This window comes from Mizuhopecten yessoensis, unplaced genomic scaffold (assembly GCF_002113885.1).
Source record: "Mizuhopecten yessoensis strain PY_sf001 unplaced genomic scaffold, ASM211388v2 scaffold10589, whole genome shotgun sequence".
Taxonomy (NCBI): Eukaryota; Metazoa; Mollusca; class Bivalvia; order Pectinida; family Pectinidae; genus Mizuhopecten; species Mizuhopecten yessoensis.
This window is the reverse complement of record NW_018408622.1, coordinates 864,883-888,934: the sequence shown is the minus strand read 5'-3', so window position 1 is coordinate 888,934 and position 24,052 is coordinate 864,883. Positions and strand designations below refer to the sequence as shown.

At 35.0% G+C, this 24,052-nt stretch overlaps 1 protein-coding gene across 1 annotated transcript in view; it reads right to left on the bottom strand.

The window, feature by feature from the left end:
* Positions 1–1,865: 1,865 nt before the first annotated feature.
* LOC110461198 (calcitonin gene-related peptide type 1 receptor-like) overlaps positions 1,866–24,052 on the bottom strand; it is a 64,877-nt gene continuing 42,690 nt past the window's right edge. Inside the window, exons 2-11 of the mRNA XM_021514568.1 lie at positions 14,698–14,795; positions 11,315–11,406; positions 9,215–9,365; positions 7,727–7,877; positions 5,434–5,494; positions 4,622–4,688; positions 4,309–4,391; positions 3,034–3,169; positions 2,667–2,708; positions 1,866–2,269 (exon numbers count right to left, since the gene is read on the bottom strand). Of these exons, the coding sequence (XP_021370243.1) occupies positions 2,027–2,269; positions 2,667–2,708; positions 3,034–3,169; positions 4,309–4,391; positions 4,622–4,688; positions 5,434–5,494; positions 7,727–7,877; positions 9,215–9,365; positions 11,315–11,406; positions 14,698–14,795 (1,124 nt within the window). The 3' untranslated portion in view covers positions 1,866–2,026. The remainder of the gene's footprint in view (positions 2,270–2,666; positions 2,709–3,033; positions 3,170–4,308; positions 4,392–4,621; positions 4,689–5,433; positions 5,495–7,726; positions 7,878–9,214; positions 9,366–11,314; positions 11,407–14,697; positions 14,796–24,052) is intronic.

Below are 24,052 nucleotides of genomic sequence, written 5' to 3'. Positions count from 1 at the left end.
ACATAAAAAAAAATACGAATATTGGATATATACATGTATCCTAGAAATGAGTGTCATTTTAGATAGAACGAAATTGGCCATATCCCTTGACGCACTATATTTTTAAATTGGCGCTTCCTACTTCGTGTTTCTAGTTACTATTTCACAAAAGAATACAAGTCCATAGCATATTTGAGTGAAAACATAACTTAACGATGGGTTTCGCTGTCGTTAGATATTTACAAATATTGTTGTAATGGTTTTCTTTGTTTAAATCAATAAAACTCAGCATAATATAGAAAGTAGGATCAATTCATGTAATCATATTGTGCTTTTATATGCTAAATTGTTCCTTCATTAATCATTAAAATCTAGTTTTTTGGCTTGGCCACTTAATACCGTGGTGATGTTTTTTAAGGCTGACTAGAAAGCTTTATGTAAAAGTTCAAATCCGCGCTCTTAAGTTCACTCTATCACCTATGGTATTCATTTGAATTGGTGGTTTTTGTATGGAAAGTTAAAATTTCCATTAAATATACAGCTTTCTATTTATCCACATGTGAAATCTTGTAAAAAATAACGATTGCTCATTTTTACGATTTCAAGGGGATACAATTTGAAGACTGGCTCATTACAGATTTCCAAACAATGGTTCAGCAATATATAGGATAAAAAAGAAATCAAACGACAATGTCGATTAATAGAGACAAAGAGAACTCAAAATCGGCACGAAAACTCAACAACGGAAACTAAAGGGACGTAACAACAAAAGGAAAGGTGTATAATACGAATTTGTCTCCATGGATTTGATAACAGTCTACTAGAAAATCTTGTCAAAGGTTGTATAAAACAGTTCGTCCTTATACACCTGATTGAGATTCCTCCTATAAACTGTTTATTACCCCTTTGAGAAAAATCTAGGAATCTGATTGGTTAAAAACCACAGTGTACCAAACCGCATTCGTAAATCTCAGGGGGTATACGAAAATCTCAGGGGATATACGGTCATGCCACGTGATTCTCAGCAGTAATACGGTGGAATCACGTGATTTTATAAGGGATACGGGTAACGTGTCTTTTTATCTTGCGGCAGGTCAACGGGAGACAACTCGCATTCGTCGTCTGCTTCGCTGTTTACAAAATGGCACAACTTTTCGCTTCGCATACTAATGAGGAAATACTCGCCAAAAGGGCTAACTATGAGCTACAAAACACACAAAAGTCGAACAGACGAGCGGCAAACATGCTGAGGACGTATTTAAAAGAAAAGAATCAGGAAGAACAGTTCGAGGAATTTGATAAAACGAAACTAAATGAGGTACTGTGCCATTTTGATCTTGACAACAGAAAAGTTATAAAAGACTCAAAGGGGTAATACATTCGTTACACGGATTTTTGGCAGTGAATACGGGAAGGTATGATCCTACAGGATTTCGTATTTCCTTCGGCCGATAACGTAACGGAAGCATTAGTATAATATGACACCCCCTCGCCTCCTATACAGTGTGTGCTCTATGCGTGTTTGTATGCTACAAATTGCAAAGGTGATCTGTTTGTTGTGTCTGAACTTCTAAAAGCTCATATATAGCGCCATACCTATTGAAAACAACATTAAAAAACGATAAAACCCCACCAAGACCATTATACATGTATACACTACTTAAGAGAGACAAGTTACAAGGATAACGTGTACTGTTGAACACTATCCCTGTTGTATGCAGCGTCTAACATATGTACGTTAGCATTTATATACATGTATGTCATCACATCTTAATTAATAACTAAATTGTAATATTAATTTTATGTAAAATATTATCAGTTTATTAAAATAAATTCTCTTTTTCAGAACCATAAAAACTGGCGTTATGTTTGTCTTTCTTGAAAATGCGATCATTGAAACAATATTAGTTTATTTTCAAAAAAATATCCACGGAAACTACCTTGTTCTTCTGTGACATAAAATATATACATCTTTCTTATTCTTCAAATAATGATAAAGTAACTTCAAAAACAAAAATATATATTAGCGTAGCAAAATATGGTACAATCACTGACGGTAAAAATTATGTGTGTGCATTTGTCCGTTCACAGGAACGCGTTTTCTATTTTCGTGGTTGTCTCCCTTTGCAGAACACAAGACGGTGTCTTTCGAGCAGGACAGTCGGGGTTGGCTGGCTGTAATGGCAGTATACTGAGTCATGGACACGTTAGGTGTCCTCGTGGCTGTGTTGTTTCGGATGTGAAGTTCACGAGTACAGCTACGACAACGGGACCGCAGATAAGAATGAACCTGTAAATAATAATAATATAAGCTTTAACAAAAACTGCCTTGAAGGATCGAAAGGATGACTTCCTTTAAAATAACATATTAAAAACCCCTAACAAAATTAAAAGAAATCCTACTTTAAACACATTTAAGAATCATATTGATATATCACATGTTTTATAATAATTACGAAACAGTACATGTACTTGTTTGGAAAAGTGATCAATATACAGACACTAAAAAACTTAAATTTTCATAAAAATAATGACGTTAATATACGAATGTACGACAAAAATGTACTCCAGGAATCTAAAAATGACTTATTTAAGATTCTTTACGCAGGCTTAATCTAGCCATATTTATAGACTGTTATCGTACTTCAGCTTGTATGTGCGATAAGTTGAATTATCGGATAGCTTACCTCTCCACTTCCAAAGCAGTATATCATCGTTATAACAGCACCCTGTGAAATTGTTAAAAAATTAAGTTATATTCATACAATTTACGAATCCTACAAGTATACCATTGGAGATCAACTTTATAGATAAATACCATAAAGTCCAGGGTTTTAATTCAGGCTTAGTCCCACTGTAACAGTTGATTATATCTTATTTCATATTTATTATTTCTCATAAGGTAATGTATGGTTTTCTATTCAGAAGTGATTTATCAAAGCTTTAGTCCTACAGGGGAAACAGTTTCCACAGTTTTTGGCAGTGGTACGGGGATCCTTAAATGACATTCACCACAGCACACCTGTATTATTCACAAACGCTTCCATCACTCACCTGTGAATCTGTGATGATTTTGGAGATGATTTCGTAAAGAAACCGATGAGGAGTTGAACCGTGTGGGCGATAGATGATAACGAACATCTGGATCCCAAATAATGGCACAAGTACAAATGTCGCCTTGATAGCACGTCTGTAAAAGATTTCTTTTGTATATTATGTACCCTTACCTGTCTTATTTACCTCAATTTAATATAAACACTTTTTACATTACCATAGTATACTAAACGATCTATGTTTTCATATCGAAGCAGTTGTCAATGATACCTATTATTAAGTCACTGACTAATATTGTTATAAATATATACATCTTTATTGTTTTCCCTTTCGCACGTGTTACATTATAACTCGAACTATCTTATCGAATTTTTCAATCGTTATTTATCTTTTTAATAATCGCTCTGCAAAAGTGTTATTATTGAATATGCTTAAAATTACATACTTGAATTTGAAAATGTTCGTGGTCAAATATCGCCTATCTTTATCCGACAGTGCAATATCACCAGTCAAATAACTGAATCCGGCATTACAAACGGTATACCGGAAATGTTTACCCTAGTTTAACTTTCGACCTTTTCGCCCTTAGTAATGGGAATGAATTGATCATACTAGAGAATAATATAACACACTATAATACATAGCAAATACATTTAAAACGGCAAAATTTATACCGAGAAAATTTTTGTTTTTCATGGAATGACAGCTATTGACTGGGCGAAAACTTCCCAATACCCGTGTCCTACCAAAGAAGCCTGAAAGTCTGTCAATAATTAATAATGATATAAAAGTATCCCATTTATTGTTCTTAAAATCTATTTTGAAGCAAATTAAAGGGGGTAATTTTTATATCATCATTGTAATTAATGATTGACAGAGTTTCATACTCTGAAATGAATCAATAAATATACAACATTTGATATAGCGTCCTACCTAGCTAGAATAAGCCACTCTAAAGCGCTCTTCAGTACAAATAGTTAAGTAAATAATATATTGATTAATACAATTTTGAGGTATTTGCAGGAACTCAGTTATCAGGCGTTACCTACTACCCCTATGCCACCTGGCTAATATCTCTGTTTGTATGTAAGCCTGCGTGTGTGCTGGAGATGTATTATGTTCTGTTTGTAGTGGGACCGTGTTTCCAAGGGCATCATTTTTAGTGTCACCTCACTTGAATGCTACAGCACAGATACTGCAACACCCACCCCAGACCATTTTATATTCCACTCTTGTGATCCAAAAATGTACTGCTACAATGTACTTGTTTGTTACCTGTAGCCACTAGGCTCGTTGGGATGGGTTTGAAGCTGGGACACCATTATCCGCAATATACTGCAGAGAAACAAACAATTCGCCTGAAACAGAAAATTCTGCAAATAAACACGACATCCCATAATAGCTTCTTCCATATATAGAATTAAGTGTATGGAATGATGTGTTTTTATTTGTATCATTTTTTAAATTTTCTATCGGTTTGATTTCATATCCAACGTTTACTAATATTAATATTTATTTTAATGTAAACAATTACCACAAAGGACCATGCTGAAAGCTACACTGTTGCATGTATTTATCGACAACTTACTAAAATGCAGCAAATGTTCGGTGTGTAAATTATCCATTCATAGGCACCAATATTCTTGATCCAGCACCTGAAAATAGAAAGAGGAATTATGTTGTCACTTATGTGTGTTCAAATCAATTATAGTTGGGACTTTTTAATTGCGTTTTTTTCATGTATAATTTAAAGTGCACATCGTTCGTGGTTGTTGCATTTTTGCTTTAATTGCAGTGTGAATAAATGCATGAAATACAAAACCTGTATAAAAGCAAACGTGTTATTTACCAAAGGGTGAAAATAATAAAAAACATTATACCAAAAGGTCATCTAAGTAACTGTATGTATTGCAAGCTACTCCGCAAAAGGACACATAACATATTTGAAATAATATACCTGAATGTATAAGATGTTGGATTACTTGATATACATTGTATTTGTATTCGGTAAAAGATTTGCCAAACCCCTCGTTCGGAAGAATAAAGTGTAGATTCAGTTTAGAAGAAATTGAACAATTTTTTCGCTACTATTTCAATGCAACATCAACTGATAATATAGCATTTTTAGTATCACAAATCGACTGTTATAGACATTCTTCTCGATTCCTTGCTCTTAAATCTACGTTGTCTCCCTTACAATACAAATAGAGAATGATGAAATGCATCTTATATCATATCCAAATTGAAATTTAACATGACAACAAAACCAATAATATGGACAACATATTTCAATACGCATGCATGAATGTCACTTTTTAAAAATTGTTTTTATTTTGTTTAGACAATGCACCATTGCTCCCTAGACACAAACGATATACTCTATATGATTATTGTACAAACCCGTGATTAGCGATTCCAGCTTTGATGACAGAATATATCGATAGTGGTACAAAGGGAAGACCTACAATGAAACAAACTGATAATTACCTTCGAAAATGTCATTACTACAACAGAATAGCAATTTATCGATATTGATATTTAATTTTATTCCTCATTGAAGTTACAGTGGGTCTAATTCATTTAAACGTATGGTATGACTGGGAAACAAAACATTAAAGCACCCTACAGCGTGTGCTCGGAGTTAATAAAATAAATCTCCCGCAAGTGTATGCCCCCGTTTGGAGTCTCGCAGTCACGCTCAGGAAAAGTAATCTTCGACAGTTTCCGTAATTTTTCGGAAAAGACCAAACCAATCAGCTAAAAGGTGGGCAGAGCTATTATCCGATTTTCACACCAGGGTGTTTCTTAATTAATCGAATATCCATGCAAACGAAGATGAACATTTGGTTTTTGAATATGCTTTATCAATATTTTGAATAACTGCTATCTATAAGTTTCAATATCTCATCTTGATAAGTTAAAAGTTTGGAAGGTCTAGGTAGCTTCCTGTCTTCTAATTGGCTGGGACTCACTTCGTTGTATTTTTAAATATAGCGGTTGGGCAATTTAGCTTTGCTTCTACAGTCAATATGACCGATTTTTTGGTTTTATTTTGCTTAACGTTCTATCAACATCCAAGGTCATTTAAGGACGTCCCTCCATGTGTGTTGTGTATGACTGCATGTGTGTATGTGTGCTGGAGACAGGATGTTGATGTATTTGCCTCCTTGTAATATCGCGGATCTGATGTCGACATTATAGTGTTATTTAAATGAAAAACCACGAAGGAACGCTAAGCAGGGAATAAGAACTACTATTGTAAATGTAAATACTTTAATATGTCCCGGCCTTGGGACAGAAATCACTGTCTTTCTCACCTTTAGGGGGACTTAAAAGTTTAAAAGATTAAAATAATAAAAAAGCGTGTGATGTAAAAGTGTTATCCTTGCGATATAATACTACGTGACAAGCCTTTGTCAGAAGCTGTTTTGCATGATTCTAGCAGTTTTCTTTTGAATTTTCATTTGCTGTTTTGTTTTAATTGAAAGTTTAGAACAATCCTTGATAATGGAATATAACCAGAAATATGATCGAATCACTCGTGGAAGACATCTTTAATATTTGTTCTCTTGTTTCGGTGACAGGATAAAATAATAAGCCTTGTCGATACGTGCTAAACATGAACATACCGAAACAAATCTGTAACTCTAGTACCATATGCGACACTTCTAAATGTATTCAATCTAAACTTATTTTTCAGAATTCTATGACTGTGAGTAATTCGGAACAGTGGTTCATCATGTTCACCTGCTTTCAAAAAAAGAATGTTTTAAAGGACGTGCAAAATACAAACGAATGCAGAAATCGAAGATATTATATTTGAAGAAATCTCATTAGACCTTATATCAAATATGACATAATATCCCGGAGCGGCTTGAAACCAGTCTGTCTAGGTTTTTCTCATTAAATTAACGTTTAAAAAAATGTCACAGAAACTTTTATTTCAGTAAACTCAAAGCTAAAGTGCAAGGGAGGGGCAGGGGGTAGGGGGGGAGGATGGTCTTTATATTTCTTAGACATTTTTTTTGGTTCTTATTGGTGCTTTTTAAGAAAATACACTGAAATAATTCTTGCCGTACATGACTTTATCATTACGATTAAACAATTTGCTTAATAATAAGCAGTTGTTCTTAACACCACTGTGGTCCCACAAAGTGTTTAGTTTAGTTTAGGGGGGATTTTCTTCTTCTTACTCCTATTCAAACGTACCAGTAAAATGTGCTTTATTTAAAATAATTATATCTTCATATCCGTTTTGTCCATCTGTTCTCATTAATATGCAAATGTCCATCTAAACTGTGTCCTAATGTCCAATAGATGAGTGGAATTAATACTAGCTTTTAGCTTGTTTTCCAAACCTCTTTATACTGTGTTTTGTAGTATGTTTGATATGCAAAAAAAATGGAAAAAAAAGTCTTGTTTAAACTAATTTGGTTTGGTTTGTTTGTGGTTCACGTCCTATAAACAGCTATTGTCATTTAAGGACATGCCAGGTTTGGTGGTGGAGGAAAGCCGGAGTTCGCGGAGAAAGCCACCAACCTGCTGCCAGTATCTGTATCTGGCGACTGCCTCGAACCTACGACCCAGTGGTGGAGGGCTGTAGTGATCAAAACGATCAAACGCCTTTACCACTCGACCACCGCGGTCCCTTTTTAAACCAAAACTTCATGAGTACAATATTAACAATACTTACCCCAACCAAAGAGATAATACCACAGGAGATACCTTGGCACTCTGAAGGCATGAACTATAAGTCGATGGAGGTAAAGACCCTCACAAAACATCCAAAAGTAATTAGCGGTAACCGAGTACCGCTTGAGGAAGTAGAGCAAGCGACAGCCAAACTAGTAACAAAAAAAACATGTGGCATAAATTTTTGATGACAAGAAAAAAGTTAGACAAACTAGTAAACAAAAACGACTAAGTCACACATTATGTCAGATTTATTTAAGCGTAGTAACGAAAGAAAAGTCAAAACAAAAACTGATTGACTGAAGACATATTATAAACAGGAAAATTAGACGTACTATAAACATAGGGTTGTCTTTATTGAATTGATAACTAAATATAGAATATACAAATGACTGAACACCTTACCTCCATGTTGATGCAAAACTTATCTTTATCATATAACTGATCCATTTTACTATGTCATACGGCCATTCATAAATATAGTAGTGCACACGTGTAATAAAACCTGATTGTACTGCGACTGGTTAATATTCCTACGCCACTTCCGGTACTGCTGTTATTTACTCTACTACATAATACATTTACCGCTGTTTGAAATGTATTTGCATATATATTTTGACTTTATTATTTTCATTGCATTTCAAACCGACCATTTCTTTAAAATTCTGGAACTACTTTGTACTTTGCACGACAATACTTTGATCAGAATACTTTGGTTTGACCTATCTAGAGTCAGCTGATAACACATTATTATGTTTGGAGATAAATACAAATTAGGAATGTTATGTGATAAATACATAATCTACGTTCGTGTCCATGTCATAATGAATATATAGGGGATATTTAATGGTGTCTTCAGTAATAACAAATATTTTTCAGGATGATCAAAATATTTAGCGGCACGAGTGAAAAATATTTGTTATTACAAAAAACACCACTGAATTTTCTATTTATTCCATTTTTAAAGCAAAAAACCTGCGCGCCATTTTGAATGGGATACTCAACGCAATTCCGTCGTTTTCTGCTATTTTCTGGTATGCTTGCTTATACAAATGTTATTAATTGTATATTTATGTAAATATTTAAGTGTGTGCACCAAACATTTACCATAACAACCGCTTATTCTACCGTCGCTTCATTTGATTCTGAACAAAAAATCGTTGCCGTTGAATGCAGCGAACAGAAGATACCGTTATGATTGGTCAATACCAAAAAGTGATATTTTCACACTGAAAATATCACTTTTGATATTTGTCACAGTGTAAAAGGATATCAGTTTTATCAAGTTGATATAACCCGATATTTCATGGGCAAAAATGTAGTAAATTAAACATTATTTAAACCCGTTCAATAATTTGATATTACACTTGCCTAACGGCTTGTCATATCAAATTATACTCGTTTATTAATTTCTATATGACATGGACACTCATGTAAGATCCTCTAATTACTAAACTCATGTATTACGAGGTTGTCTTAAGTTACTTACCGAGTTTCGATGCATTATGGTTTGGTGACGCGGATGATCGAGAAGATCGCTGTACACAAAGAGGTCCCACAACAGTGTGAAGACAGAGGTCAGGACGAAGGATATGAAGAGACACAAATGGAGTCGTATTCGCTGCTGTGACCTCAACTGTCTGCGATAATAAGTATTTGTAAAATACTAAACAAAGTTTAACAATACAACTGGAGGTATTTATTACAATATATTTGTATGTGGTGTGGTTCTACAGTTTACCAAACTTGTCTGTAAACGACATTATGCATTATGCATCTGTTATTTATGTTGATAAACTTTCCGTTTTTCTGGAGATATAGTATAATACATACTTTTTTCCTCCTTAACTGAAATAACTAACGTATCCACTTAAACTGAAATAATGAACGGATCCACTTAACTTCTTAAGCTAAAATACCTAACGAATCCACTCTAACCTAAATGACTAACGAATCCACTTAAACTGAAGTGACTAACGGATTAACTTTAACTGAAATCGCGGTAGTTTTGGCCAGGTCCGATCATAGTTATATCCAAAGTAAGGGGAGGGTGCTTTTTGTATTGTTGTTTGTATGCAAGACCACAGTGGAATTATCTAGGACTTCGAGTGCAGTTGGACAGGAATCGTTGAGTAATCAAATGAAGATGTATATATATATATTTATCGTAATTAAATACACGAGTATACATGTACATAAGTGAATCTTCATTCTACAGAACAACAAAATGAATGAACACCTAGATCTAAGATGGATCAAAAAGACGAAAAATATAAAGAGTTTAAATCAACGCACACGCTGGACTTGTCCACATAGTTTTATTTATAAAACATTCAAAATTATCATCGTCGTAGTTATTACTATTTTTTACTAAAAATACAACAGGGTAGAGCAGGAATTCAGATAAATATGGAATACATTGTGAAAAGTGTATGAAAATTCAAAGCATCTATAAAACAACTTGCAAACAGTTATATATTGTAGTATATATACTAGTAGAACAGAATAATGAGACGTCTAATGAATACCTTTATTTGTTTACATGGACAAGAATGGTACTTGTGATTAAGGTAAACACGGAGAAGTAGCCGTTGTAGTATCTCAATCAACCGTGGTGCGAAAATAAATAAAAGTAAATACCGTCGTGAAAATAATACGTTTATTGATTTGAAACTAAATTCTATTCGTCGCATTTCATAAAAATAATCATTTTTCAATAGATTAATGAAACATGTTTTGTTTCAAACTCTTTGGCATGTTCGTGCATCAGGTGATTTATGATTCGAAATTGAAAGTCTGCTCAGCAACAACGGTTGAAAGCCTGCACAAATGAGCTTGTTGCCCAGTGATAAGGGCTGCCGGGTCGATTCAATCTCTTGATATTGAAATAGTTCACCAGCTTCAAAAGCAATTAACAATCCATGATGACAATATAGTTGACTGGAACTGGAAACAAGGACAGATTTATCCCACTCCCCCCCCNCCCCCCTTTAATCAGAACGTATACAGGTCAGATTTCGAGGACAGTTTCATTTAAATAAATTCAATTAAATACTGTTTTCAATTTTTTTCTGATGTCGACATGTATCAATTATAGCAATACATTTTCAAGGTTTTATATGACTTCCTTACGAATATAATCATGATGTTAAATTGAATGTTGTTCATCTCTCGCTCTTAAACTTACCATTTCTGTACCTGATGAAAAGCATCGTGAAATATGTTACATATGGTGGAGGAAATGCTCATCTATAAAAAAGTGGCCCCAGGACCATGAAACAATCTAAGACTTAAGTGTTTGCTTAGCCAATAGCTGTCGCTTTCCATGACATTATTTGTAATTGGTTAAGTCGAAATTTAAGACAATTTTAGACAAAAGGTTTTTTCATGCTCTTGGGGCCTGGCTGCACTACTTTTGGTCTGTGAAAAGGAAGGCCGAGAAGGTCATGACCTCTTTCGCTTTAAATTTTGATTCCTGTTGTTATCTTTTTTTGTGATGACTTTGCGTTCTAATAGTGATTTTGTGTTGAAAATCTGATAATGTTTATTTTTTTTCGCAACAGACAGTAACATCGGTATGCATACGTACTTGATGCAGAGGAATATGATGATGGCAGGTGTGAGCAGGATTAAACTGAAGGAGCAGCAAGCTATACCAACATACACGACGGACTTGTACACCTGCAGGAAAAATCACTGTACTTATTACACAAAACTGGGTGCAAAAAATGCAAAATATTGTTTAAAGTTTTACAAGACATATGAAGAATACAATGAAGAGGAAAACAAAACCTTGCCTATAAAACCATTTCTTCGCATCTCAGTACTGTATTTTATGTAAATTGTGTCAGATTAAATTTCTGTAATGTCGTGGAAAACTTCGGAGACTGATAAAAAAAATTGAATTTGAGAAATTGAGACTAATTGCACAAGAAACAATGTACAAAAAAGTAGCATAACAAATCAAATGCAACATACAGTTTCAGGTACATATCTACATATATCCATAGTTGGTATGTTTACGTCATAGCGTCCATTAACGTCACGTTGAAATGATATTATTTCGTCAGTTGTTTCATATTAAGAAACTAACTTTTATTACATTTCTATTTTGTAATTATAAAACAAAAGAAGAAAAATACCCCATAATCGATTCTAAAAACTACACTGTTGTTTGGAGGAGGCTTTTGCCCCGTTTCAGGTCGTAATACAAACTAGAATATGTGACGGTCGCGAATAGCAATGATTTTTTTTTTTTTTTTTTTTTTTTATTTTCAGANTTTCAGAGCTGACTGACATTGGTTCTGGCTGTATGCGGCTTTGCTGTACAAAAAAAAATCCTCACGGGCTGTATATTTGATTCCAAGGGCGAAGACAAAAATTATCCAATTCTGTTGATATCATTTCCCTAGTGAGTAACGCATTCATGTACATAGAATAGAGAAAAGATCTCATTATCTTACTAATGAAAGCACCAGACACACCTCCAAAATAAGGGAAAACTCCTTTTGAGTGAAATGTGTGACGTATATAAAAATATTGAGTAGGTGAAGCTATCTTTTGATCCATCTGAATCCTAATTTGACGAGACACCTAATCCGAAACATAAATATCCAATCGATTCTATACCAACACAATCAAACACACACTTCGATATCTTACGATCAGCTCTAATTTGCCATTAACATGTATCCCCCGCGCCCAAACCGTAGACGTGCTATTTCACATAGTATACTCAAGAGTGTTCTCAGATACCCAACACATGATGTTAACGTGGTGAATCAAACCTCGGATGTCGACATCGATCCCTGGTTTCATAAACACTGAAGTTTAGAAATAGGTTGTTCTTAGAATTGTAACATATATTGCTTAATCCTTTCAAATATTTTTAATATAAGAATACATGTTTGCAAATGTATGAAAAATATATATCAATGATTATAGACAATATTATCTGAATACTAATCCATGTTTTAGGAGCTTAAAAAAAATATTCTTTATTGAAGTAAACAAGCAACTGTATAATTTAAAGTTCGATTTCAAGTGATGTTACGAAGAAAATGTATTAAGATTGCATGTTACCTGACACGATTATATCTGTAACTTATATACGAGCTGTTTCCCCAGTTATTTAATTTTAGGTCAGCAGAGTCATTCAGGAGCCTGTCCTCTGTTGTCGTGTGTCGTCCGTAACTAATTATATCTTTTACTTCTCCTAAGAAACATTCTCGTTTGAATTTGATTTGATTAGTTTCCTTTCCTTAGCAGGAACATTTTAGTTTGCACTGTGCATAAAGATGATTTGTTTCTGTAACGACTTTCAACAAGCACCCTGCTTACAAATCAAATACAAAGGGATATTCTATTAAAGAGGCTTCATTCTAAAGCAAGCACTTGATAGATTGTCACCATTTATCCCGCGAAGTTTGAGCTTTATAACGGGGTTAACTAAACTATCAGTTGAGCCTATCACGAATTTGTTATAAAAAAAGAGTAAGGAATTATTTTCACATAGGTTGGCATTAAGCGCGTTGTTGGTTATTGTGTCAGCGACGTTGTCTTGTGTGTTTAATACGTAGGTTGAAAAAGGCGTCAATACGTTCCGATAACTTCTGTCTTAACTCACCGTTGTCGACGTCATACCATCAGTCCACGACTACTATTGACGCATCTACTTCTATTACTTGTACAAACTCCCGGACTGTATCTCTTGCTCTGTAGCATGTCTTACCATTGTGTCAATGAATATATTGAAAGCAAAATAAATATGCTTCCTGTAATTACAGCTTTTATGTGATATAATGGCATTAACAGTTCACAGAGCAAGAGGATAGTTTGCCCTTTCTGTTTTGTAGCGTATATCTTCAACGTAAAGGCTAAATGACTTGAGTATCAGATATAATAGTTATATGCAATAAGAGGATTACGTCGGATACATTCAGGCAAAGCAAGAGATTCTATAACAAGGAAACATTTATTTCAAAATGTAGTCTCTCGATGCAGAAAGAAAAAACACTAAGTATTTAACTTGACCATATAAAAATCTCGTTCTTTTATAACTCATCAGAGTTATGTTAGTTCAGATGAAAGAAAACAAATGAAACTATTGTTTTGTTTCGATAACAATTTGAATTATATTGTAAATCCCTGCACCACTACTGAAATGTAATCATGAATCAGAAACTTTTTACCGACATGATCATAACTTTGATAACCAATATCTAAGAAAAATCAAACGCTGTACTTCCGACGATGATGATGTCTCTCTTACTAACTAGGCGTCATGGTTAACGGTTTACATTTTTCCAGACGCGCTATAATTAAATCTTTAATTAATTTAAATAAATTTAATATTTATAAAAATAAAAAGGGAATAATGTATGTTCGAAAAACTAATGTGTAATGTTGTTTTTGTTTTTTGTTTTGTTTTATGCTTTTGCCTGCATAGGGACTGGAGTACTGTGTTCTGCGTACTAGTTTGGTTTAATTTCGACTGATTTCAGTGGAACAACAGCGCAAATTGGTAAGGTAATGTTTTTCTTCTCCCAACTGTTGTTTTATATATGAAAATTCCTGATAAAAGAAGAGTATATAGCGTCCTTTCGAAATTTTATTCTGCTTTACATAGTTGTTTTAACAATAGCTTTGCATTTTATGCGAAAATACACCGTTGCATAAGGTTAAATGATTGTTTAGGAATATTGGGAGCAGGATAGTTTGTAAATACAATTGTAAAATAATGCTTCATAGAATAAATGACAAAATACGTATGGAAAAAGTTAATTTTGACTAAAATCAGTCGAAGTGTAAACAGGACTCGGCATAAAACATCCGTTGCTCTTCATAACTACACGACAATGCATTCTATTATCAGTTAATTAGACCCCCTATTGTTTGATTAGCGGTTGTATTTGCCATGTTCTCCATCTAACCATATTTATAAATAGAATGTTGATTACAATGTATACAAACCATTATCTTGAGACAGGGAGAATAATCTGTCCATTCTCGGTAGTACACCTGGTCTTTCCACCAGGTGGCGTTTTCAGTGCAATCCTTGGTCGCATAATCTGGAATAGAACGTAGACGTATTCGTTAAATGAACAAATTGAATAATAATTTATTATTTCTCTAATTGTACAATACAAGTTGCATGCGGAGAGAGGGCGACCTCATATTTCTCCATTCTGGTATATGATGTACCATGCGCACCACCCTGGTATAAAAAATGCATAGACTTACTATTATTAACACTGTTGAAACGTCAGCTCAAGGTAATGCTTACCACGAAAAGGGCGGATGATCATTAGCTTAAACTTAATGAACATGTACAATCGCTTGTGTTGACAACTTTAAGAACAAGGATTTGTTATCATGTTAAATTTTAGTTCCACAGGTAATGTAACTTCCATGATGAGTCATTCGCAAGGATCATGGGATTTGTATCTGTCGGTTGGTTAACTGTATATCTTATATTTATCGAAAGTTAGAAATCGTCATAGATCCTTTGAAAATGAAAGAATATATACCGAATAAGATTAAGTACATCTATGATGGTTTTTGTGGTGACATGTTTTAATACTTTTAAGATTGCACCAGAATAAGTTAAAATATTGTAGCAATCTGCCACAGGAGGAGACTTTATATGCTTTTCAACGGGAAACTAATACCTATTTTGTTAAACTCTATAATGACAAATTGACTTACAGCGGGAAAGCCTTTTGATGTATGGGGTTGAACGTCAGTTTATGATGAAGGACATCAATGACGTCACAATCAAGGGTTTGGTTTGGTTTAGTATTGTTTAACGTCCTATTAACAGCTATGCTCATTTGTGGACGGCCTCCCCTTTGTGCAAGATGCATACGTGTAGTGTATGCGTGTGTGTTTTGTGAGTCTGTGATATCTTCGTGTTTGTCTCCTTGTGATAGCACAGAACTGATGCCGACTTCATTGTGCTACCTTACTGAAACATACTGTCGAAGACACCCAGCAGGACACTCCACCCGGTCAAAATATACTGACAACGTCGCCCGTTGTCTGTATAATGTGACCGGGTGGGGTGTCCTGCTGGGTGTCGTCCCACTCCTAAATTGCTGAGCGTTAAGCAGGAGTAGAAACTACCATTTTTACAGACTCTGGTACTAATAGTATGTCTCGGCGGCCAGGGAACAGAACCCAAAGCCTTCCTCACAGGGGGCGAACGCTCAACTAAAGGCCAAAATCGAGGCATTATCAAGGGAGACATTAGGAAGAAGAAAGTTGTTAAGAAAAAGAAAAAAAAGATACGATCCCAAATTAAGTCGCCTATTAGGATCATGCAATGGGGGCAGCAGGTACAATTATATTCATTCGTGTTACAGGGACTCACACTAAGGCAAGGTCAAATACGCTCCTTCTGATTGTTTTTTTATATTCATTCGTGTTGTATCCTCAATGAAGTTTCATTCGTTGGAACTCAACTTACATGGCAGTTAATACCTAGTAAAAATAACATTTTTTTATATTTCTAACTGCAGTGAAAATTAAACTTCGTAAGATAAATAATTCACGATTTTACAATTGTAATAAAACAAGATACCATAGCTCCACCACAAAAGTACAAATTCCAAATTAGAATTCCACACTAAAGGACTGTTAAAAGAATGGACGAAACATACAAAAAGACATCGTTAACACTGATTTGGAGAACGTGAAGACAAAACCAGGTCCCATATATTTTGACAGAATTAGAAATTTGAATAGCGTCAATCTATGAAGTTAATTATTAAAATACATTTTTTACATGCAGGTTCTGCTAAATGAACACGATGTAAATATGAATTATTTTACTGAATTCAGACAGACTCTTATCAGACAGTATCTCATTTTAAATAACGAGTCGGGAGCAAGGGTTCCGGAAGTGTGAGCGTTTCCTTTTCTATGTAATATACAAATGGATGTGAATTAGATTCCTACACTTTCTAATTGTTCACTAGTTATGTAGGCCATTTATAATATGTTAGCGATTTCCAAATAGAATGGTAGGACCAACCCAGTGATGATATGTGTCACCAAATATATAAAGCTGAATAGAAAGTGTGATGATTGATGATATGACAATTTGCTAAGCGTCTTTGAATGATACAACTCACCGTACAAGAAAAACGTATGGCTGACCGGGTATATCCCAGCGACCGCTTTCGTTTATAAAAATGAATTCTTCTTCACACCAATTTATTTCGTTCTCGGTCTGGTAGTGGTCATTTGACGGTTGTCATTTATCTCCGTGTAATTCAAAGTCTTGTCAACCTTCGACAATAGTGCTGCTTTATTAGATTATGTACCACTGATACACACAGATTCCCGCAAGTCCCATGAGTATTATCTATTTATATCTGACATCATACTAGAACACAGACCTAAATCAAATAACTCGCTACCATGCCGATAAAACAATGCATGTTTGTGTTGATACAGTAGGTATAGCATTGACAAGCTGCAGCATCTGATAACGTCTTGGAAAGTTTTCGGTTAACATCGATATCAGTTTTGTATCAATCAGATAGTCCCTCCTCATTTCCATTGATATCACGTCCGGGAGTACAATAGAGTTACCAAACACTGTTTGTCATATAGAGAACGGCCGTGGCAGGAGCGATTGATCGCTTGACACATTGCCAACGAAGAGGTGATAGGGTGTTTTTGAATTGATAGTTCCCCAGAGTACAAAGCTAACAAAGCTATACAATGTATGAATTGAGCAAGATTGATGACAAGGATTGTGAAACAAGGGCTTGAGTGTATGTGAATGTTGTGTCTGACCTTTTATATTAGGGCACATAGGTACAATAATCAAGTTGTTTAAACGTGTGAAATAAAAAATGGAATAACAAAGAAACGGGCAACCTATTTAAATCAAATGTTTGTAGATGCATTGAGACAAAATTATCATTTTACTGACCATATGGTTGAAACGTATGCAGATGTATACTTTTGTTTGGTCTTACTATTTGATAGCAAAAAGTCGAAAATGTCTTGATGATTCTTTTTAAACGACTGTTTCATTCTTTGTCTTCGCTTTACTGCATGGTAGGTTTTTTTAATTGGATTTAAAACAAATAAACACTAAAAAGATAAAGAAATTTAGTCAGTAAATGTCGGAAAAGATGACATCTAAGGTGAATCGAGTAGCAGTAAGGGTTAAAAAGAAACATGGCGTACATAATAAGCTACCATATACTAGAGTGAACTGTAGTTTGAATGTAGTTTGTTCGGTCTTTACGATTATTAAAAAATGGTAACATGATTTTCTAGACAGCTTGGTCCTGTTTCCCTTTATGTACTTTGCCATGGTTTCCTACAAGAGAAGTTTAATATACGCTACAGCATGTGAAAGGTAGTCATCATGATCTAAATAACAAATATCACTCGAGGTAAAAAAAAATTGCATTCTTCTCGTTTTTTCATAAATGTGTGTATAAACCGACGGAGCTAATTAAAATTGCCTACTAAAAAGAAAAAAGGTTTTTTTTTCCGAAATACATTTCAACAAAATGATACTTTCATGAAAATGAAACTGGGTCGCTAAATATCAAAGAACGAAATAATTTGTACAAGTATTAGCTTGTCATTCCCTCAGTCAAAATTTGCATTTACTTTGTGGTTATCAAATCAGGTTTGATAAAGGTTAGCTGTCCATGGCTAACTGCCTACCATTTGTTGTCTCCTGCATACTGCAAACTATCTAATTCTTGTTCATAACATTGTTATACCTTCTATTTAGGGGATATGAATAAACCAAAGAATAGACCTGCTGCAGACCACTGTAAAAGGCGACTAATGTGGAGCACCCTGCAGAATCGGGGCTTCTTTCCGTGTCTGGTACGAAGGGGACATTGAAGAGACTAAATTTGATCTGCTGCCCCCATTGCAATACTTGGGTTCCTTTTTCGTTTCCTGTCTTTCTTATGCTCTTTTTTTCTGTCTACTTTCTGTTTTAGACAGTGTCTCCCTAGGCTCCTGTCCTCATATGACCCTGATTGTTTCAAGGACATTAACTCCCAAAAATAAAATATTCCACTGGCTTGCTTTCCATTTTTAAATGTTTACTGCTTACTATTTACTGCCCGTTGACTGTTTTTCCTTTTACTGCCTCTGCGTACTTGGTACTGTCCTCCATTTTGTTTAAATGTTCGAAAAAAAACCATAGGAATGTAATTCACGGCCTTATACAAACCGTGTTCATTAATCATCTCTCGACCTCTTTTTATAGTTTAGATTGATGAATTGGCGTTAACTTAGAGCGCTAATGATGTGGCCGTCTTTTATTCATATTTAGTTTCAAGCATCGAATACGCTCATTTACCTTAAAACGTGCGGGATACAATTATGTTATAAGAAATTGTCGATTGATTTCGTTGAACGTTGTAAATGTCATTTCAAGATGTAACATATTTAAAGCTTTAGTAACAAATCTTTTTAAATAACCAGAAAATAATATAAAAAAAATAAATAAATAAGTTTTTAACTTTATGAGTGCTAGAACGCCATCTTCAACGGCTAATGACACTTGTCATGCCGCGAAAGCTACAGTTTCAAGTATGTATTGTATAATGTATATGATATCTTTAATTATTGTTCTGGTATTTATTTCCAAAATGTAGTAAAGCAGAAAATTGTTTCTACATACCAAATCTATTTAAAATCAGAACTCATTGCTGCCCCCTGGGAAATATACCCTCATATATGATATCGTATGGAACCTTCAGCATGATCTTAATTGGACAACCTGTCTACTTGCAGACAAGATTTGGACATAATCACACAACATACGCTTGGTAAAATATAAATCGATATTGGTCCACGTGTCACTTGATAGTCATAATCATTCCTTAGTCGCTGTTGTTGTTTGCATCTATCCAGGATAGTATTCAGAAAGAACTATTTCTGATTATAACAGCGGCCGTCAAAAAACTCCCCCAAACTATCCCCGTAGTCGTACAATATGCAAATGGAAGTCATTCTGCTGTTCACAGTGCCATAAGACTGCTAGTTATCAAATTTGAGCGAAATTGCACAATATTTGAATTTCAACGAATCAGAGGCTCTCGTGCCGATCTCGGATGGCAGCTACTGAAATGGGGGTTTTCCGCCAATATACGCATGCTCACCAATACTCATGTGAACTTTCATTATCATCCAAGTTAAAGTTTCTGAGGAAACATGTGGACAAGTTCACGACGGGTTAAAGAAAGAGAAACACATTAGGCACAATGAAACAAGTTTTCGGAAAGTATGTTGGTGTTCAATAAGATATAGTTGATTCTTTTTCAACAACTACAATTTAGACTCTGGCTTGTCTCATCTTTAAAAATACACGATATTTGCAAACCCTGTAATCTGGATACTCTCGAAACGACTCGAATAGTCTGTTATCGCTCCTAAACAGTTATTGGGAAAACCAGTAGATATCCTTTTTTTTAGATCGAATATGTTCGACAAGGCTCTCATCTCAGGGTTGCCAACACTAGTAAATAAACTAAACATCTAAAAAAGAGACTTTGACAGTAACTTATCTCCAAGACACATGTTATTGCCAACAGGAACTGAGGTATATTCTATATTCTTTTCGACATTCGGCAAAGGGTAAACTCATGCAACCTGCCAGGCCAAAATACTCTTTGACATGAAACAGTTGTGACTAGAGACAGCGTGTTGTCTATGTCTGGCGCCATATGCATGTACTGAAATAGCTCTAAATTTACTTTATGTAACGGACATGCTAGTTCATCTTCATTCTTCACTGATGATCAAACCTAATTTGCATGTGAGTTCAAAAACACGTGCAAGCTGTCCCTTAACGATCGTTGGCGTGCCTATGACGTACGGATCATACTGTATATATTTTAATCTGCTGTTCCCGGTGATGATCATGTCTTGTGCTATTAGGCATAAGCAAACAATAGCGAAATAAATTTGTTATGTGTTTTGTTATCTTGCATCACAATCGAAGTATGCAAACGCATTTGCTGCGCAGTGATATATTGATGGAAACATTAACGGCTTACTATCTCGGTCTTATGTGGGAAACGGTTCACGTTTCATTTAAAGCAGAATGACATTTAATCGGTAAACCGTTAGATTAGTGAGCATTTGTATTCAATCGTCACTATAAAAGAATGCTTAAATTAGGATCTGAACGATCACAACGCTGACAGGTGACGTTGATTCAGTCTAAATTAGATTGTAATGGTAACCGGATTTAATCGCACACTCGCACCTTGTTGATTTTTTTTTTCTTGGACTTTAACGTCAATGTCATATTGAGACTGGAATCAACGAAGACTGAAGACTCTGTCAGAAAAAGAGAGGGGAGATAGAAAAGAAATAGTTGGTAGGAATAACAGAAAAATGAAAAAAGAGAGATCCCACTGTTAAAAAGCAAGCAACTGATCAGTTGCAGTCTCGTCAACGTAATTTTAATAGAGGAAATAGAAAAAAAAACAATACTGCAGGAAGCCCTCATAAGTCGCCTCTTGTATTACACAAGTACAGGTATACAGCAGGTCTGATACCGGTTTCTCTTCAACATTCCATATGGATCCCCGTACCACTAACAAAAAATGCAACTAAGGGTTGGAATACTTTTTCAACATGGCTAAAGCCTTTATAGATGATTTCTGAAAAGAAAACCACACCTTGCGGGACTTTCATGAGATACAATAAAGATGAAATAAACAAAACTGAATCAACAACAGTATTCTGAATGTAAACAAAAATCAGCCGGACTAGGACGTGGATTCCAACCCTAAACTTAATATTGTCTACTATCGCTCTAACTAACTAAGCTACCTGGTCGACAGAATTATCCTGGCCCAACTGTGATACAGTTATTTCTAAATGGAAGTTAAGGGGAGGTAACTGTGTATAGTAATAGCCACAGTGTAGTGGGACAGGGATCCTTAAGCAATAGACACAGATCAGACCCTCCCCTGTAGCTTGTTATGGCCTCGGATACATCTCTTGACTACTGTTTAGTCTTACTTTGTAGCTACAGCTCTCTGTTTGGTTTCAACAAAGGAAGGACCTGGATCTCTGTCAAGGGTCATTGCAGTTCTAACAGTGGTATGTGTTTATTATCTAATAAACTATAACCGTTCCTAAAGTACAATACACTTACCATGAATAACACAAAAGTGCAAACGACGAGTGCAGTAAACACAATAAAAATTAGCTAACTTGTAAATTTGTCATATCTGTTTACCAGCTCATGAAAGAATTGCTAACTAATTTATAAACATTGTCATCACCATTGTTTATTGAAATACAAATATTTGAAAAAAGTGCGTGAGGCAAATAGAACTTCGACAACCAGTGACGATTGTTAATCTGAATCTCAGCATGCCCATCTTGTTCGAGGTCGTTAATTTTCAATTTTTCAAAATGAACGAGCTTCGTTTGATAAACAAAGATCAATAGATATGAAAGCTCTTCCTACGACAGCTTGTAAACATCGTCGGGAGATTGAAATCGTTGTTTTACGTACAACAACATGATGAGTAGCAAGTGGTTTGAGGTGACAGTTTGCTAATTGGTATGTTTACAGCTCCGACATATTGTTCGATATCAATCAGTTTAAGTGTTCAGACAAATAAAACTTGTTACATTTAATAATTTGTATAAGAAGATGGATGCATATTTTGGTTTCATTTGTTTGCGCTTTACGTCTTAATAACACTGTGGTGTTTCCTATATGCAGTAGCTATTGGGGCAGGACACTTCCGTCGACCAGGTAGCTCTTTTGACCAACTCAAACTCTCCTTGGTTTTACATTTATTCGCTGTGATCTGTGCATGGATACCCTTGGAAAGGTTCAATAAAAAGAAGACCAGGTGTTTCGAAAGGATAAGCGTCCTCTGGTATCTTTCACGAAAATACAAGTAATGAGACTCCCCCAAAATAATAACAAGTAACAAATGCCTATAACAAACAGATGTAGACATCATACTGGTCGATCATTATAGTTTTACAGAAAAGCAAACTCAAGACTCAACACAGTATCGTTCGCTCGCAGTAATCAGCTTGACCTTATGTACATGGCATCGCTAAGGAGCAACGCCAACGATCGCCACGATCATTTACAAATGTTTATGACATAAGTTCATCAAGCGTGGTATAACGTACAGATATCATTACATGGGTGTCAGGTGGATACGACTTTAACCGGAAACATGTCCTAATGGATTCCGCCCGACCCAGACTAAGCCGTATCCCGCCGACGCTTGACATGACGTTACACGCCGATCTTTAAATGACGCCGGAACATATCATGGCAGACGATATCACGATAGGTAATACATTTAGGACCAGTTGCTTCGCTTGATTGTTTTTGAAATATCCGACTGTCAAAAAAATAATCGAGCATCAACGTAACAAACGCTAGGTGGCGATAGTGTAGCGTAAGACGTAATCCGCCATTAAATGGTTCCCGTAAATATTTGTAATTTCACAGTTTCCAAAGTGATTTTTTTTCGTTATATATTAATATTTTGCCTTCAAAGGAAATTAACTGCTGGTCGAGCTCAGACGTGATGCAAATGCAATGGACATATTTTCACTACAATTGCATGCAGATGCAATAATAATTTTATCTACCGTTTCTTTTAGTCAGCACCTTATCTTCCATTAGTGGTATAGATATGTGATGTAACTAATGCATTTGTATCTTATCTATTTTCAAGGCAATTTCTAAAAGCAAGACTTAAATTACCATCGTCCATTCAACAATCACGGATATATCTTGCGTCAAGGGGAAAGTACAACAAGCTTGTATTTCATGCAGATCGTTTATTGAAATTGTCGCATTTGCAATAGAAACAAAAATGCATTTGTGTTGTTTTTGAGTCATTTAAAAACGTCCATATAACAAATCACGAAATCTAGATAAGGATGTTGAACTCTTTTGAAGAAAAAAAGCATGTTACATTTAGGTCACGTGTTTTTTTAATGTTATCAGTCAGTCTTGATTTGTTTAATACTATAGTAGTGCCATCCTAGCATAAAAGATTTAAATACGATTAGTTGAAATTCGTCCTAGCCGACAACCACCTGATCTACTGTCCTTGTCTCCATTTACACGTAATACATAAAAAGTGTACCGCTAATGTTTAAGCTGAAAGGTCCTATAATGTTAAACATATATCAAAATGGAATCAAACTGAACCGTTAATCTTCTTTCATGGTTAATGTAGCAATCGTTCCTCTAAAATAAAAGTAAGCTCAACAGCATCTCAAAACATGTTTTAATTACGAATTCGAAGTTGGTTAAGTTTCCACATGCCATTTG